We start from the raw sequence: 13,437 nt of genomic DNA, 5'->3' as shown, positions 1-13,437 counted from the left end.
TCTTGAACAATTTTTAAGATACTATATTTTGAAAGTATTTTTACTTTTGTATGATTTTTCTACTTAATCACTTTCTTACTTCATGACACTTTTTAAAGTGAATATTTTTAAAGTCCTAAAAGAATGAAAACCTTATGAAGTCTGAAATAGAACTGAATATATTTACTGAACTTATAAATTGATGTATTCCTTAATTTATTCAGATTTCTGCTAACAGTACTCGGCCTGCTTGCTGGTATGCCAAGCTTGGATTCTCTCCGGACCCTAGACCTTTTTCTCTGCCCTTGTCATCACTTTTCAGTGATGGGGGAAATGTTGGTTGTGTTGATATAGTTATTCAAAGAATATACCCTATGCAGGTATGACTTATTCTTGAAACTTACTCTGTATTTCTCTCTTTTGAGACAGTTAATTTGAATGATTGCTCCTTACTGTGTATTTCTGTTTGATGCATTATTACAGTGGATGGAGAAGACATCATCTGGATTATACATATTTCGCAATGAAAGAGAAGAAGAAAAGGAAGCAGCTAAATATGTAGAAGCCCAACAAAGGAAACTGGAAGGCTTATTCACTAAAATTCAAGCAGAATTTGAAGAGCATGAAGGTAAAATGAGTTGTACATTACAAGTTTATTTATATGAAAACAAGTTTTTTTTTTATTAGAGGTTTTGGAGGGTTCTAATTTAAATTTTGTAATCAGGTAAATTGTCTTTAAGTAATAGATTTCTTCTAATTCTGAATCAATATTTTTAATTTATTTTTTAATATATTTTATTGACTGTGCTATTACAGTTGTCCCATTTTTTTAACCTCCCCCTGTCTATTTTGGACCTACCATTTATGCTTCTTATTCTCTGTACCTTTTCCCCCCATTCTTCTCCCTCCTCCTCCCCACTAATAACCCTCCATGTGATTTCCATTTCTGTGATTCTGTTCCTGTTCTAGTTGTTTGCTTAGTTTGTTTATGCTTTTGGGTTTTTTTAGGATCAGTTGCATTTTGCTGTTCTACTTTTGATCATCTATTTCTTAGATAAGTCCCTTTAACATTTCATGTAATAAGGGCTTGGTAATGATGAACTCCTTTAACTTTACCTTATCTAGGAAAGATTTTATTTGCCCTCCCATTCTAAATGATAGCTTTGCTGGGTAGAGTATTCCTGCATGTAGGTCCTTGCCTTTCATGAACTAGAATAGTTTTCCAGCTCCTTCTTGACTGTAAGATTTCTTTTGAGAAATCAGCTGATAGTCTTATGGGAACTCCTTGGTAGGTAACCCTTTCTTTTTCTCTTGCTGCTTTTAAGATTCCTCATCTTTAATCTTGGGTAATGTAATTATGATTTGCCTTGGTGTGTTTCTTTTTGGGTCCAACTTCTTTGGGACTCTCTGAGTTTGCTGGACTTCCTACAAGTCTATTTCCTTTGCCAGATTGGGGAACTTCTCCTTCATTATTTTTTCAAATAGTTTTCAATTTCTTACTCTTCTTCCCCTTCTGGCACCTCTATGATTCAGATGTTCGAATGCTTAAAGGTGTCCCAGAGGTTCCTAAGCCTCTCCTCATTTTTTAAAATTCTTGTTCCTTCATTCTGTTCTGACTGAATGTTTATTTCTTCCTTCTCCAGAGCATTGATTTGAGTTCCAGTTTCCTCCCGTCACTGTTGGTTCTCTGTACATTTTCCCTTATTTCACTTTGCATTGCTTTTACTTCTTCCTCTATTTTGCAACTGTACTCAACCATTTCTGTGAGCATCCTGATTACCAATGTTTTGAACTCTGCATTTGATAGGTTAGCTATCTCTTTATCTCTTAGTTCTCTTTTTAGAGCTTTGGTCTGTTCTTTCATTCAGGCCATGATTTTTTTGTCTCGGTGTGTCTTTTAGATGGTAAGGGGCAGAACCTTACATATTCACCAGGGTGGGACAACCCGCTGTTATGTTATGGTGCTATATGTGGGAGAGGGGTTCGACAGGGAACAATGGCCCTTGCTCAACTCTCAGTCAGCTTTCAGTCATTTCCCCTACCACCTACAAGCAAATTGAGCCCTTCTGGTGCCATTTCCTGGGTGGGTGGGCTCGTGTTTTTTTTAGGATCTTACGGGCCCCTCCAATGGACTCCTCTGAGGCTGGGAGTTTCTCCCACCACTGCAACCCCCACAGGTTTTTATAGTCAGAGGTTTTGAGGCTTTCTTTACCCACGTTGGAACCCTGGGTTGCACAGTCTTTCTTGCTCACCAGTTGTCCTCCCAGTTTATTTTCACACAAATGTGGGACTACCCTGTCTGACAATTGCTGCCTTGCCCACCTGGTTCTCCAGCATCCACTCTGCTGTGTATCCTCTCCACCTCCGCTGCTTGTCTTTGCCCCTCCTACCAGTCTGGATGAATTTCTTCTTTAACTCCTTGGTTGTCAGACTTCCATACAGTTTGATTTTCTGACAGTTCTGGTTATTTTTGGTTTTTAAATTTGCTGTTCTTCTTTTGGTTGTACAAGGAGGCAAAATCTCCCTACGCCTCCATCTTGGCCAGAAGTCCTGAATCAATATTTTATATTCTCTCTCTTTTTTTTTAATTTTTCTTCTTAAAAAATTGTTGACCCTATTACAGATGTTCCCCACTTTCCCTCTCTTTGCCCTCCTCCACTTAGCCCCTGCCCTCCTCCCCTGGCCTTCACCACACTGTTTTCTGGGTCTGTGAGCTATGCATGTATATTCTTTGGCTAATCTCTTCACCTCTTATCCAGTCTTCACTACCCACCTCCCCTCTGAGATGTCAGTCTGTTCCATGTGTCCATGCCTCTAGTTCTATTTTGTTCATCAGTTTATTTTGTTCATTAGATTCCACATATAAGTGAGGTCATATGGTATTTGCCTTTCACTGACTGGCTTATTTCACTTAGCATATTACTCTCCAGGTCCATCCATGCTGTGGCAAAAGGTAAGAGTTCCTTCTTTTTTACATTCTCATAGTATTCCATTATGTTAATATACCACCGTGTTTTTATCCATTCATCTACTGATGGGCACTTGGGCTTTTTAAAGAGATTATTACATAAGTAGACAGATAATCAATGAACTGACCCCAAATTATTATATCTTTATTCAACACACTGAGCTTTTAGATGCTTATAATTGTCTTAGACAATAATACATGACATATCCATAGCACTTTTCAGAAGTCTTTAGTAAACTCCCTCTTAAGCCTCAGTACTAAAGCATTTATAGTACCTTTTGCAGTATTAGAGAAAGAATAGCAGTGAGGGAAAGAACCATCAAATTATTTTCTGCTAAATAAGTTCTGTATGACACCACTTACATGTAAAGTATAAAAAAGACAAACTCATAAAAAATAGAGAATAATATAATGGTGGTTACCAGGGGATAAGGTGAGGGGTAATACTGATGGTATTTAAGTACAAACTTGCAACAAGTAGTAAATAAGCCAGAGATCTAATGCTCAGTATACTGAATATAAAGAACTATATTGTACTTCAGTTATGCAATGTGATAAATATTCATACAAAGAACAATTATATTGCATACATAAATGCAGTATATAACAAAAAATTATATTGCATATATAAGTGTATCAAAGTAACATGTCGTACACCTTAAATTTACAGTGTTATATGTCAAATACATTAAAAAGAAAAAAAAAGAAAACACTCAAAAAATTATTTTCCCCTGAATCATTGTCATTCTCTTTCTTCTGTGTCTTTTTCTTCATTATGTAATTTTGCAGTTTTTGTTATTACAGTTGTTCAGTTTTATGTTGTTTTACTTGGAGCTAGAACTTGTTTTCCCTATGGCATCAATTTTAATAGTACAGATCATAGTGTTTTTGCTTACAGGTCATGTAATTTACTTTTTTATTTACCTTTTTTATTGCTGAAATCTATGTTCTGCCTTTCTTCATGATTTTCTCTATTATTTAACCTCATGTTCTATATAAATCTGAAAAAATTACACTCTCAAAATTTGATTTGTTTAAACATATTACTAGTTCATGCTGTTTTCATGATTTAAGTGAATTGTGGATTTACTTAATTTACAAATAAATCAGGTAAACTCTTTGACATGTTTTTAAAAGATTTTATTCATTTATCCTTAGAGAGAGAGGAAGGGAAGGAGAAAGAGAGGGAGAGAAACGTCAAGTGTGTGGTTGCCTGTCACTTGTCCCATACTGGGGACTGGCCCACAGCCCAGGCATGTGCCCTGACTGAGAATCAAACCTGTGACCCTTTGGTTCTCAGGCCCTTGCTCAGTCCACTGAGCCACACCAGCCAGGGCTCTTTGACAATGTTTTAAATCATGAATACACTAGCTTCACATTTACCTAGAAAGCTTATTTTTTAACTTCCTTTATTTGTATGTTTTTTGCTTGGTTGTCTTGTTTTCAGGCTTGTTAACTTTGTGGATTAGCTAATTAGTAATGCTGTTTTCCCTAGAAAATGTAACAAAACAATGTACACCGTCATGTGCACTAACCAGACAGCAAGTATGTGCTCTTCATGATGGTGCAGAGCTCTATGAAGCAGTAAGGACTGTGCCAGACCCCAGTTACCTTGAGGTGAGAAAAGAAGAGGGCATGTTGTGGGCATTCTCTGGCTGTCACGGAAAGCAGTATGTTGAAATGCTGCTTCTCAAAGGGGTGTTTGCATTTCTGGGATCCATAGTGATGAGCTAGACATGGTGGTATAGTTATGATTCTGTATCAAATAAAGGATAGATAGGAGCATTAAGTAATTTTATATATTAAATGTAGTTTAAAATACAGACAAAACTTGGTTACTTTTGAAATAAAACAAGTGTCTTCAAAGCAGTATCTTAGTTTCCATGTTCTCAGCTCTTTCTCAGATCCTATCCAGAGACTGTTTCATGATCTCTACCTGAAAGAGACTTAAACAGACAAGTGCAGAAGAATTAAACTGTGTTAGAAATAGCATAGGCTTTAGAATCATTCCTCTGCCATTTACTAGCAAAGCAAATTGGACATAAAATAGCTTAAAAATGGGCATAAAATAAGTTGTTTTAGGATCAAATTACATAATATATGTAAAAGAATACTGTTAATAAAGTTTCTTATAAATGTTAGTTGCTGTTGTTAGAACATCATTTCATATATTAAGGTAAATTACCTCCTAAATTTGTAGACACCCAGGTATCTAATTGATGCAAGGATTGGTTTGCTAGATAGGGAGTGGGTGAGAAATTTTAGGAAAACTGTTGTTTGTTTATTGATAATTCTCATTAATTTGGTGATAATAAATATTATATATAGCCTTAAGTTTTTAAAAATAAATGAGACTACAAAAACTAAACAAACAATTCTCCAGTAGGAGACTAAGCAGTGTTATTCTGAATAGAATTCCCTCATATTCCCAAATGATACAACTCAGATTCTGCCTGTGAAATTTGAGTTGTTTGAGTCTGGTTTGAAAGCCTGTGAGTGTACTTGTTACAAGTCTGCAAGTTAAGGCTTTATTTTGCTTTCCTGAAACATCATTTGCTTCTATAGCTTATATTATTACATATGTTGAAGCTTGTGCTTTCTCTGAGTCATCATGAAGATAGTTTTAATTTCATTCACAAAATTTAATGAAATATTTATTAGTCTGGTATCCTTTTATATAATTTATTATAAGGAGGAAGTAATGAGCAGAATGAGAGTTGCAGGACTGAATTCTAGACCTGGTCCTACCACTTTATATCTGGACAAGTGATTTATCTCTTAGGCTTTCTGTCTACCTTCTATCAAAGGAAGGTCTGAGAGGGGCCAATCTCCATGGTTCTGAGTTTATATGATACTGAGATTTCACTCAGGTAAAGTTACCGCTATAATTCTTAGAGGGAAAAATAACCATCAATTTCTGAAACATTCTGTCAAAAGGATTTGTTTTCAGTGACAGTGCTGAATGTTGTGGGCCTTTGGAAATCATAGATTTCTTTTTAATTCTTGCTTAAACACTGTCTACATTTTTAGCCTTTTTCAGACTACAGAGTTGAAGTCTCCCTGCCCCATGTAGATCATGAGATTAAGATTTGTAAGGCAACAGCATTCTAGTGTGTTATCTGTCTGATTCCATGTCCTGATTTACTTGTTTTTATTTTTTATTCATTCATTAATTTATTCTTGTTACACTGGTTGAGATTCCCAAGAAGTAAAGACAGCAGTTTGATGAAGTAATTGAGAGAGAAGTATGGAGGCAACAAGAAGTGCTTATAGCACGTATCTGGTTTTTGGTTTTGGGTTTTTTGCTGTTGTTGTTTTTAATTTTTAGAAAGAAAGAAAGAGAAACTGATTTGTTGTTCCACTTATTTACGCATTTACTGGTTGATTGTCGTATTTGCCCTGATCAGAGATCAAAGCTACAACCTTGGCATATAAGGATGATGCTCTAACTGACTGAGCAACCGGGCTGGGGCTAGCACATGTCTGTTTTAAATTGTATCAGCTCTTCCAGAGAGTTCATGAGATTACACTATGGGGGCTAAGAATGAGGGTTCTTGAGCTAACCCTACCTATGTGCCTCTGCAGTTATTTATTCTCTCTCACCTCAGTTTCATCATCTGCAACATGGAAACAGTAACAATACCTGCCTCATAGGGTTATTATACAGATTAAATGAATTAACAGATTTCCCACACATAGATCCATTTCTCAAATAGAGTGAACTTTCACATGTTAGCCATTTAGAATGTCATTGATGTTGATGGATGTGATTATTAGAGTACATTTACAAGCAGGGATTGTTTTGGCCCTAGGGAAGTTGATCACGAAGATTAGTAAACAGTTTAAGACACCAGAACATATTTGTTATGTGATAAGCTGAGTATATTAATCTCAATTTTTGCATTGTCACACCCTTAAAATAAACTCAATTCTGTTGTGTTTTACCCCCATTTAAAGGGATTCAGTTACAATAGATGAGGTGTTTTGTTTTGTTTGTTTTTTATTCCAACCTTAAACGCTTTCATACGTTAAATGATCACAGGCTTATTTTAGTGAAGAACAGTTACGAGCCTTGAATAATCATAGACAGATGTTGAATGACAGGAAGCAAGCACAGATCCAGTTGGAATTCCGGAAGGCTATAGAGTCTGCTGAGAAAGGGGAGCAAATGTTATCCAGGGATGTTACAACCGTGTGGAAGTTGCGTGTCATAAGCTATGAGAAAAAAGAAAAAGATTCAGGTCAGTATGTAAATTTTTTGTCTTTATCAATTTTAAGTTAAAGTATTATATTAATAAAATTATTGCAAATGCTAGATGAAGTATAAAGTTAGTGCATATCAGAGGAGCAAAGTCTACCAGTGCCCACAAAATGATGATAGAATCTTTAGATCTTTGTTGCTATCAGTATTATTTATTTTTTAGGTAGAAAAAAATTATATTTCATTTAGTATAAATTTTTAACAAAGTTACATATGACCCAAAGCTTTTATGAGTTTCTGTACCTGACAGTGATCTCCAAGGATGCTGACAAGGCTCCAAACTTGGCTTCCACTCACTTGGAAACCAACATAACATACTTCATCCCTCCCTGGGAACCTGGAAATAAAAGTTTGCAGAAACAAATGCTGAGATGGCAACTTTATGATTTCCAGTGTTTCCAGGTTCTAGAGTTGATTGGTGAAGGGTGAGGAGCTCTCAAAGGAGCTGTGGTCCCCAGACCCACCGACTGAAACCACTGCATGGTCAACCAGCTCCTCTCCCTTCCATCGCCCTTCTTTTTTGTCATTTTTGGCTCTTTCTTGTCTCTGTCTCTTCTTGGCTGTTTTCTCCAGCCTCACACCTGTGTTTTCCTGTCCTCCAAAGTGTCCCCCAAAAGACAGCCATGGTTTTCAGTCCTTTGTAATTGCTGAAAGTTCCAAAATGTCAAAATCAAAGAGATACATACTCCTTAGCACTTGGAGATGAACATTTTTACTAGCTGTGCAGTCCTTTAGAACTTGTGACCAAATTTTTCTACCGAGTAGAAAAGGAGCCTGCATCGACCAGGTCCCGTCCTAAGGTGGCCCCTGGGTTGCAGCAGAGTCTGCCAGGACAAAGGGAGCACCATGGGTCTCACCTTTGCCCTCAGAGGAGCCTGGGTCTTCCAGGTCTCCACAGATGCTGGAATCTGGACCAGATTCCTCTTTTAGGCTAACCCTGGGACCAAAGAAGGAGACTTCCTGGAGTCAAGTTACCAAATTTAATGTGACACTAGTTTTAGTGCTTAATGAAAACTAAGGACTAGCAATTCTAAATACAATGTTCTCCTGGTTGGTCCATTGGGAAGAGACCAAATCCATTTGGGATCAGCAATGGAGAAAGGCTTTTAGCTGCCTCCCTCCCCTTCCCATCCACCTGCTTGGATCAGTGGCTTTTCCTTCCCTGGGGTAAAATTTGTTTTGTTATCTCCCAGTTCAGAAGTCTGGGAAGAACTGGCTGGGTTCTCTGCTTCGTGCCTTGTGAGGCCGAAATCCAGGTGTCAGCTGGCTGCGTTTTTATCTTATGCACAGGGTCCTCTTCCAAGCTCATGTAGTTCCTGACAGAATGTATTTGCTGTGGTTGTAAGACTGAGATCCCTATTTCTTGTGCAGCATGTGCTTCTAGAAGCCTCCTGCATTCTTTTCATGTGGTCTTCTCCATTGTCAGACCAGTAACAGCACATTGCGTCCTTCTCATGCTTGATTCTGATTTGTCATTGTCTTAAGTATTCATTTTTAGACAGGAATTTTAATAATTATAAGTTCTTCCATTGTCTTTTTCCTGTTTATCTGAATAGTTATCTTAAGTATCTGGCGCCCATCATCAGATTTATATTCCCTGCTAACAGAGGGAAAGAGATACAGAATCTATCATCTTGCAACATCAAGATCTAAAAATAAATCTGGAAGAGCTACAATACAGTTAACAGCAACCAAAAACACTCAGTTTCAACAAATACCGGTATGTCCTTCTCATTGTAATTTTTTAATTTTGATAAATGCATATGAGTTTATAGAATCTACACATGCTAATTTTTTTTCTTGTAGGCTTCTGATGAAGTACTGTTCCAAGTTTATCAGCCAAGGGAGCCCATTCCCTTCAAACAGTTATGGAATCCAGGCTTCCAGCCACATTGTTCTGAGGTGGACCTAATAGGATTGGTAGTTTCTGTTGTGAAAAAAAAAGGTAATATACAGTGTGTTTAGTTGTAGCTTTTTAAAAACATTGTCTTTTAAAATTTGTTTTAGGATTAATTGGAGCTACAAATCAGCAAATTTGGTAACTAGTGGTTTGAAAATAGGCCTGTTTTAACCTCAATTCTTAATGTAAATCAATTGTACAGTATTACAAGGAAAGGACTTACATCCCATCCCGACTACTTAATTTTAAAGAAATTGCTAGAAAATTTTCTACAGGGTTTAGTGATTACTATTAGATAATTATAATTTCCCTGTGCAGTTGCACATTCAGGCCTCTGCCTCCAGCTTTGATTTTTGGGTTATTTTCCCCTTTGCAGTATCTCTCATTATCCCTAATGATATGTATTCATTGTTCTAAAGCCTACTTTTTTACATATAGCTACTCCAATATTTTTTTATCATTGGTGTTAGTTTGCATGGTATATTTATTTTTCATTCCCTTATTTTTAACTTATCGATGTTTTCTTATTCAAAATTTGTTTCTTGTAGACAGTGTGGTTGTGCCTTGCCTTACCCAATCTGACAATCTGTATCTTTTAACTGGTTTTATCTAATCATCTTTAATGTGATTATTAGTATTGGTGGATTAAAACTTCCCACCTTGCTGGCTGTTTTCTATTTGTCCTATCAGTTCTTCATCTAGGAGAGCAATTCTTGTGATGTTTCTACATATGCGGTAGCAGCCATTGTCTCAGAGTATCTTTTAAAGAATGTTTGTATAGCAAAGAGGCCTGGGAGGCAGATTTCTCTCCTATGCAGGAAGTCTGATGACTTTTCCTCTGAGTTTTTATTTCTGATTCTGTTTTTTTTTTTTTGTTTTTGTTTTTGAGATTCCACATGTTAATGAGATCATACAATACTGGTCTTTCTCTGACTTATTTCACTTGGCATAATGCCCTCAAGGTCCATCTGTGTTGTTGCAAATAGTAGAATTTCCTTTTCTGTGGGTGAATAATATTCCCTTGTATATACCACATTTTTTTTTTAACTGTTTCCCTCTTCACAGACACTTAGGTTATTCCCTGTTTTGGCTGCTATGAATAATGCTGCAGTGAACATGGGAGGGCAGATATCCTTTAAACATACTGATTTTATTTCCTTTGGATATGTACCCAAAAATGGAAATGATGGGTCATACAGTAGTTCTATTTTTAATTTTTAAGGAATAAATAATTTTAAATAACAAAGAAATAGCCATGGTTGGTGTGGCTCAGTGGATGGAATGCCAGCCTTCAAACCGAAAGATTGCTGGTTTAGTTCCCAGTCAGGGTACATGCCTTGGTTGTGGGCCAGGTCCCCAGTTGAGGGCATGTGAGAGGCAACTGATTGAAGTATCTCTCACATGTAAATGTTCCTCTGTTTTTCTTTCTCCCTCCCTTCCCCACTCTCTAAAAATAAGTAAATAGAAATGTTTTTAAGAAAAAGAAAAGAAATAACCTTTGTAGTGTCAGCTTCAGTTTTCACTACTCTCAACATCTCAGCCAAGTACATCTATATTTTATTCCTTAAATATGACATTGCATATTCCTTTTTCCTTATCTCTTTCCATATATTCTATCAAAAAGTCCAAATCTTGTCTCCCTCAGTACTAGGAAGTGTCAAAACCAGCTGAGGTCTGACTTTATGCAGAAAGACTTCTATTTATTGATGATTTTGTGCCTGGCACTCCAGTTTCCTCCCCTGGCAGTTTGTCCTTCACTCTACTTCAGCTGTGTTGACGTCTCCTTGCTCTTCTTGGGCCCACTGAGCTAGCTTTCATCACAGAGCCTTTATACTCAATGTTGTTCCTCCCAGAAGCTTCTTCCTAACAGCCACATGGCTGGCTCCTTTCGTTCTTTCAAGTCATGGGTGGAATGCAGCCTTATAAATGACCTTTCCCTGACCACCATTTGTAAAAGAGCAGTACTCTCTTCCCTTCCCAACCTACCTTTAAATTTTCCATAGCACTCAGCAGCACCTGACAATATGTTTATCTTTTTGTCTCCCTCTTCCAGAATATTAGCTGTACAAGGACAGAGACTTTGATACTGCCATATCCTCAGCTCCTAAAGCCGCTCCTGGTATAGGGTTGGGTCTTAAATATTTGCGAGATTCCTTACTTATCAACTTCTCCGTCATGTTTCTCCCTTCTCCTACTCTTTGGCTAAGATTTGGTGTCCATCTCCTTTTCGAGAAGGCCTCATATGCACCATATTCCACAAGTTCCTCATATTTTTCCATGCCATACCTATTACCTTAATTCTGAGACTGTATCTTACCTAGGCATAATATTGTGAGATCATGCTTTCTTTCCTTCCCTCAGAACTTTGTGCAAATTACTCTTTTGGAATTGAACAGTCTGGAACTGGCATAATTTTCCCCCCATTTAGTCATTTTCTTTTTCAGTCTGGATATCTAAAGAAAAGAATATTTTCTCTTATACTCCAAAAGCTTAACTAAACTGTGTCTTAGTGAAAGCATTCTGTACACAATTCTTCTGGGACACAGAATGCTCTTTTGATCTGCAGACTTGGTGCTTTCTTTATTTCATGGGTATTCTGTAATTTCTTTGAACATGTCTGCTGTCCATTTGTTGGGATTTCAATTTCAAGGATACCAGTTAGTCTTACGTTGCATTATTTTTGGTTTTGTTTTTACCTATTCTCTGATGGCTTTTATTTTTCTCTCTTTCATTTTCATTCACCATTATTATATCTAGCCTTTATGTTCATAATTTAATTTTCTGTAATATGTATTATTTCTTGATATTTCTAATACATGTATCTGACCCATTGTGAACATATATGGTGTCCTCAATTTACCTCTTTGGCCCCGCACTCTGTGTCTTACAGGGCTACTTATCCCATGTTCAAGTTTTTACTTTCTCAAGTACATGTTTCTATTAAGTTCAATAGCATAAATCCGTTTTGAAGAATTTAGAAACTGTCTTTTTTTTTTCCCCTTTCTTATGGGAAAAGTTTTGTTTTCTTATGGGTTGTGCTCTTTGTTGTGTTCTTTTCTCCTTTTTTTAATGAGTTTTTTTTTTTTTTTTGGTAAGTTGTGTTTCAGTGCTTTGTGAGTTTTCTTTGACTCTAATATGTTAATATGCTACATTGTTTTCATAGCATTTCATTTCATCTTAATCAGACTTTGTGACTTTTCCCACATCATCCACACATTCTTTTATAAATGCTGGGTGAGTAGCAATGAATGAAGCAGGCAAAAATCCCTGCCCTCATGGAGCTTATGTTATAGGAGGGAGGGAGAGATTATAAATAAATAAGTACATTTATATTTTTCTTAGTAACTGCTAAGGAAAAAAATGAGATAGGGAATGACAGGTAGTATCAGGGGCAGGCAAGAGAAATATAGCTTTAGATAGGGAGGGGAAGAAAGACCTCACTGCAGAGTTGAGATTTGAGTGAGACTTGAACAAACAGAGAGAGGGAGGCATGTGAACATCTGGAGAAGGAGAGGTCCAGGCAGAAGAAACGATCATGACACAGCAGGATCCTCTCTGGTGCCTTGAAGCATGGGCAGAGGCCAGGGAATAAGTAATCACAGCCAGGGTAGAGGCACTGAAGGACTAGACCACATGGTGGGCCTTGTATGGAACTCAACTCGAGTTCTGAGGGCAATGGGAGGAATGATACCACCTGACCAGGTTTTCAGGGGATCACTTAGGCTGCTCTATTGAGAATACACTAGAGGGGGCATGAGGGTACAAACAGGGGAACCAGCTGCAGGCTAGTGAAGATTTATGCAAAATGTGATTACAGTTTGGACCAGACAAAAGAAACGGGAGTGGTCAGAAGTAGTCAGGTCTAGTTGTATTTGGAAGGTAGGGGGATAGCATGGGGTTGAAGAGAGGAGTCAGTACCAAGGTTACTGGTCTAATAACCTGGAAAAACAAGAGTTGCCATTCTCTGAGATGGGAAGATTGCAAGGAAAAACAGCTCTGTGGGAAAGGGTAGGAGCTCAATTTGGACAGTTAAGTTTTAGGTGTTTAATCTAAGTGAAGAGTTCTACTGGACAGTTGAATGCAGGAATCTGATCAGGGGGTGTGTCTTGGCTGAAGGTATAAACTAGGAAATCAACATCCAGGTGGTGTTAAGTCTTGACACTGGCTGAGGTCATGGGGTGTGAAAGGAGGTAGAGAAGTGACTCAGCACTCCGATGCCTGAAAGCAGAGGACATAGAAAGGAGCCAGTTAGAGAGACAGGATTGGCCAGCAAGGTGGGAGGGATCCTGAGAGTGAGCTCTGCAAAAGCCCAGAGAAAAAGGATTTCTA

At 37.4% G+C, this 13,437-nt stretch overlaps 1 protein-coding gene across 4 annotated transcripts in view; it reads left to right on the top strand.

Annotated features, from left to right (window-relative positions):
- The window catches only part of BRCA2 (BRCA2 DNA repair associated), a 78,534-nt gene that overhangs the window by 55,407 nt on the left and 9,690 nt on the right, over positions 1-13,437 (top strand). For 2 of the 4 annotated variants that reach the window (XM_045844865.1, XM_045844866.1), the window contains exons 19-24: positions 204-359; positions 463-607; positions 4,443-4,564; positions 6,990-7,188; positions 8,765-8,928; positions 9,015-9,153. In XM_045844865.1, the coding sequence (XP_045700821.1) occupies positions 204-359; positions 463-607; positions 4,443-4,564; positions 6,990-7,188; positions 8,765-8,928; positions 9,015-9,153 (925 nt within the window). Of the gene's footprint in view, positions 1-203; positions 360-462; positions 608-2,909; positions 2,933-4,442; positions 4,565-6,989; positions 7,189-8,764; positions 8,929-9,014; positions 9,154-13,437 lie in introns of those variants that run through there. The other 2 variants (XR_006786415.1, XM_045844867.1) reach the window with 2 other exon arrangements.

The sequence above is a fragment of the Phyllostomus hastatus genome, unplaced genomic scaffold (assembly GCF_019186645.2).
Source record: "Phyllostomus hastatus isolate PE091 unplaced genomic scaffold, TTU_PhHast_1.1 phas_contig_41, whole genome shotgun sequence".
NCBI lineage: Eukaryota > Metazoa > Chordata > Mammalia > Chiroptera > Phyllostomidae > Phyllostomus > Phyllostomus hastatus.
Note: the sequence above shows the minus strand (reverse complement) of the source record. Positions and strands in the feature narration are given on the sequence as shown.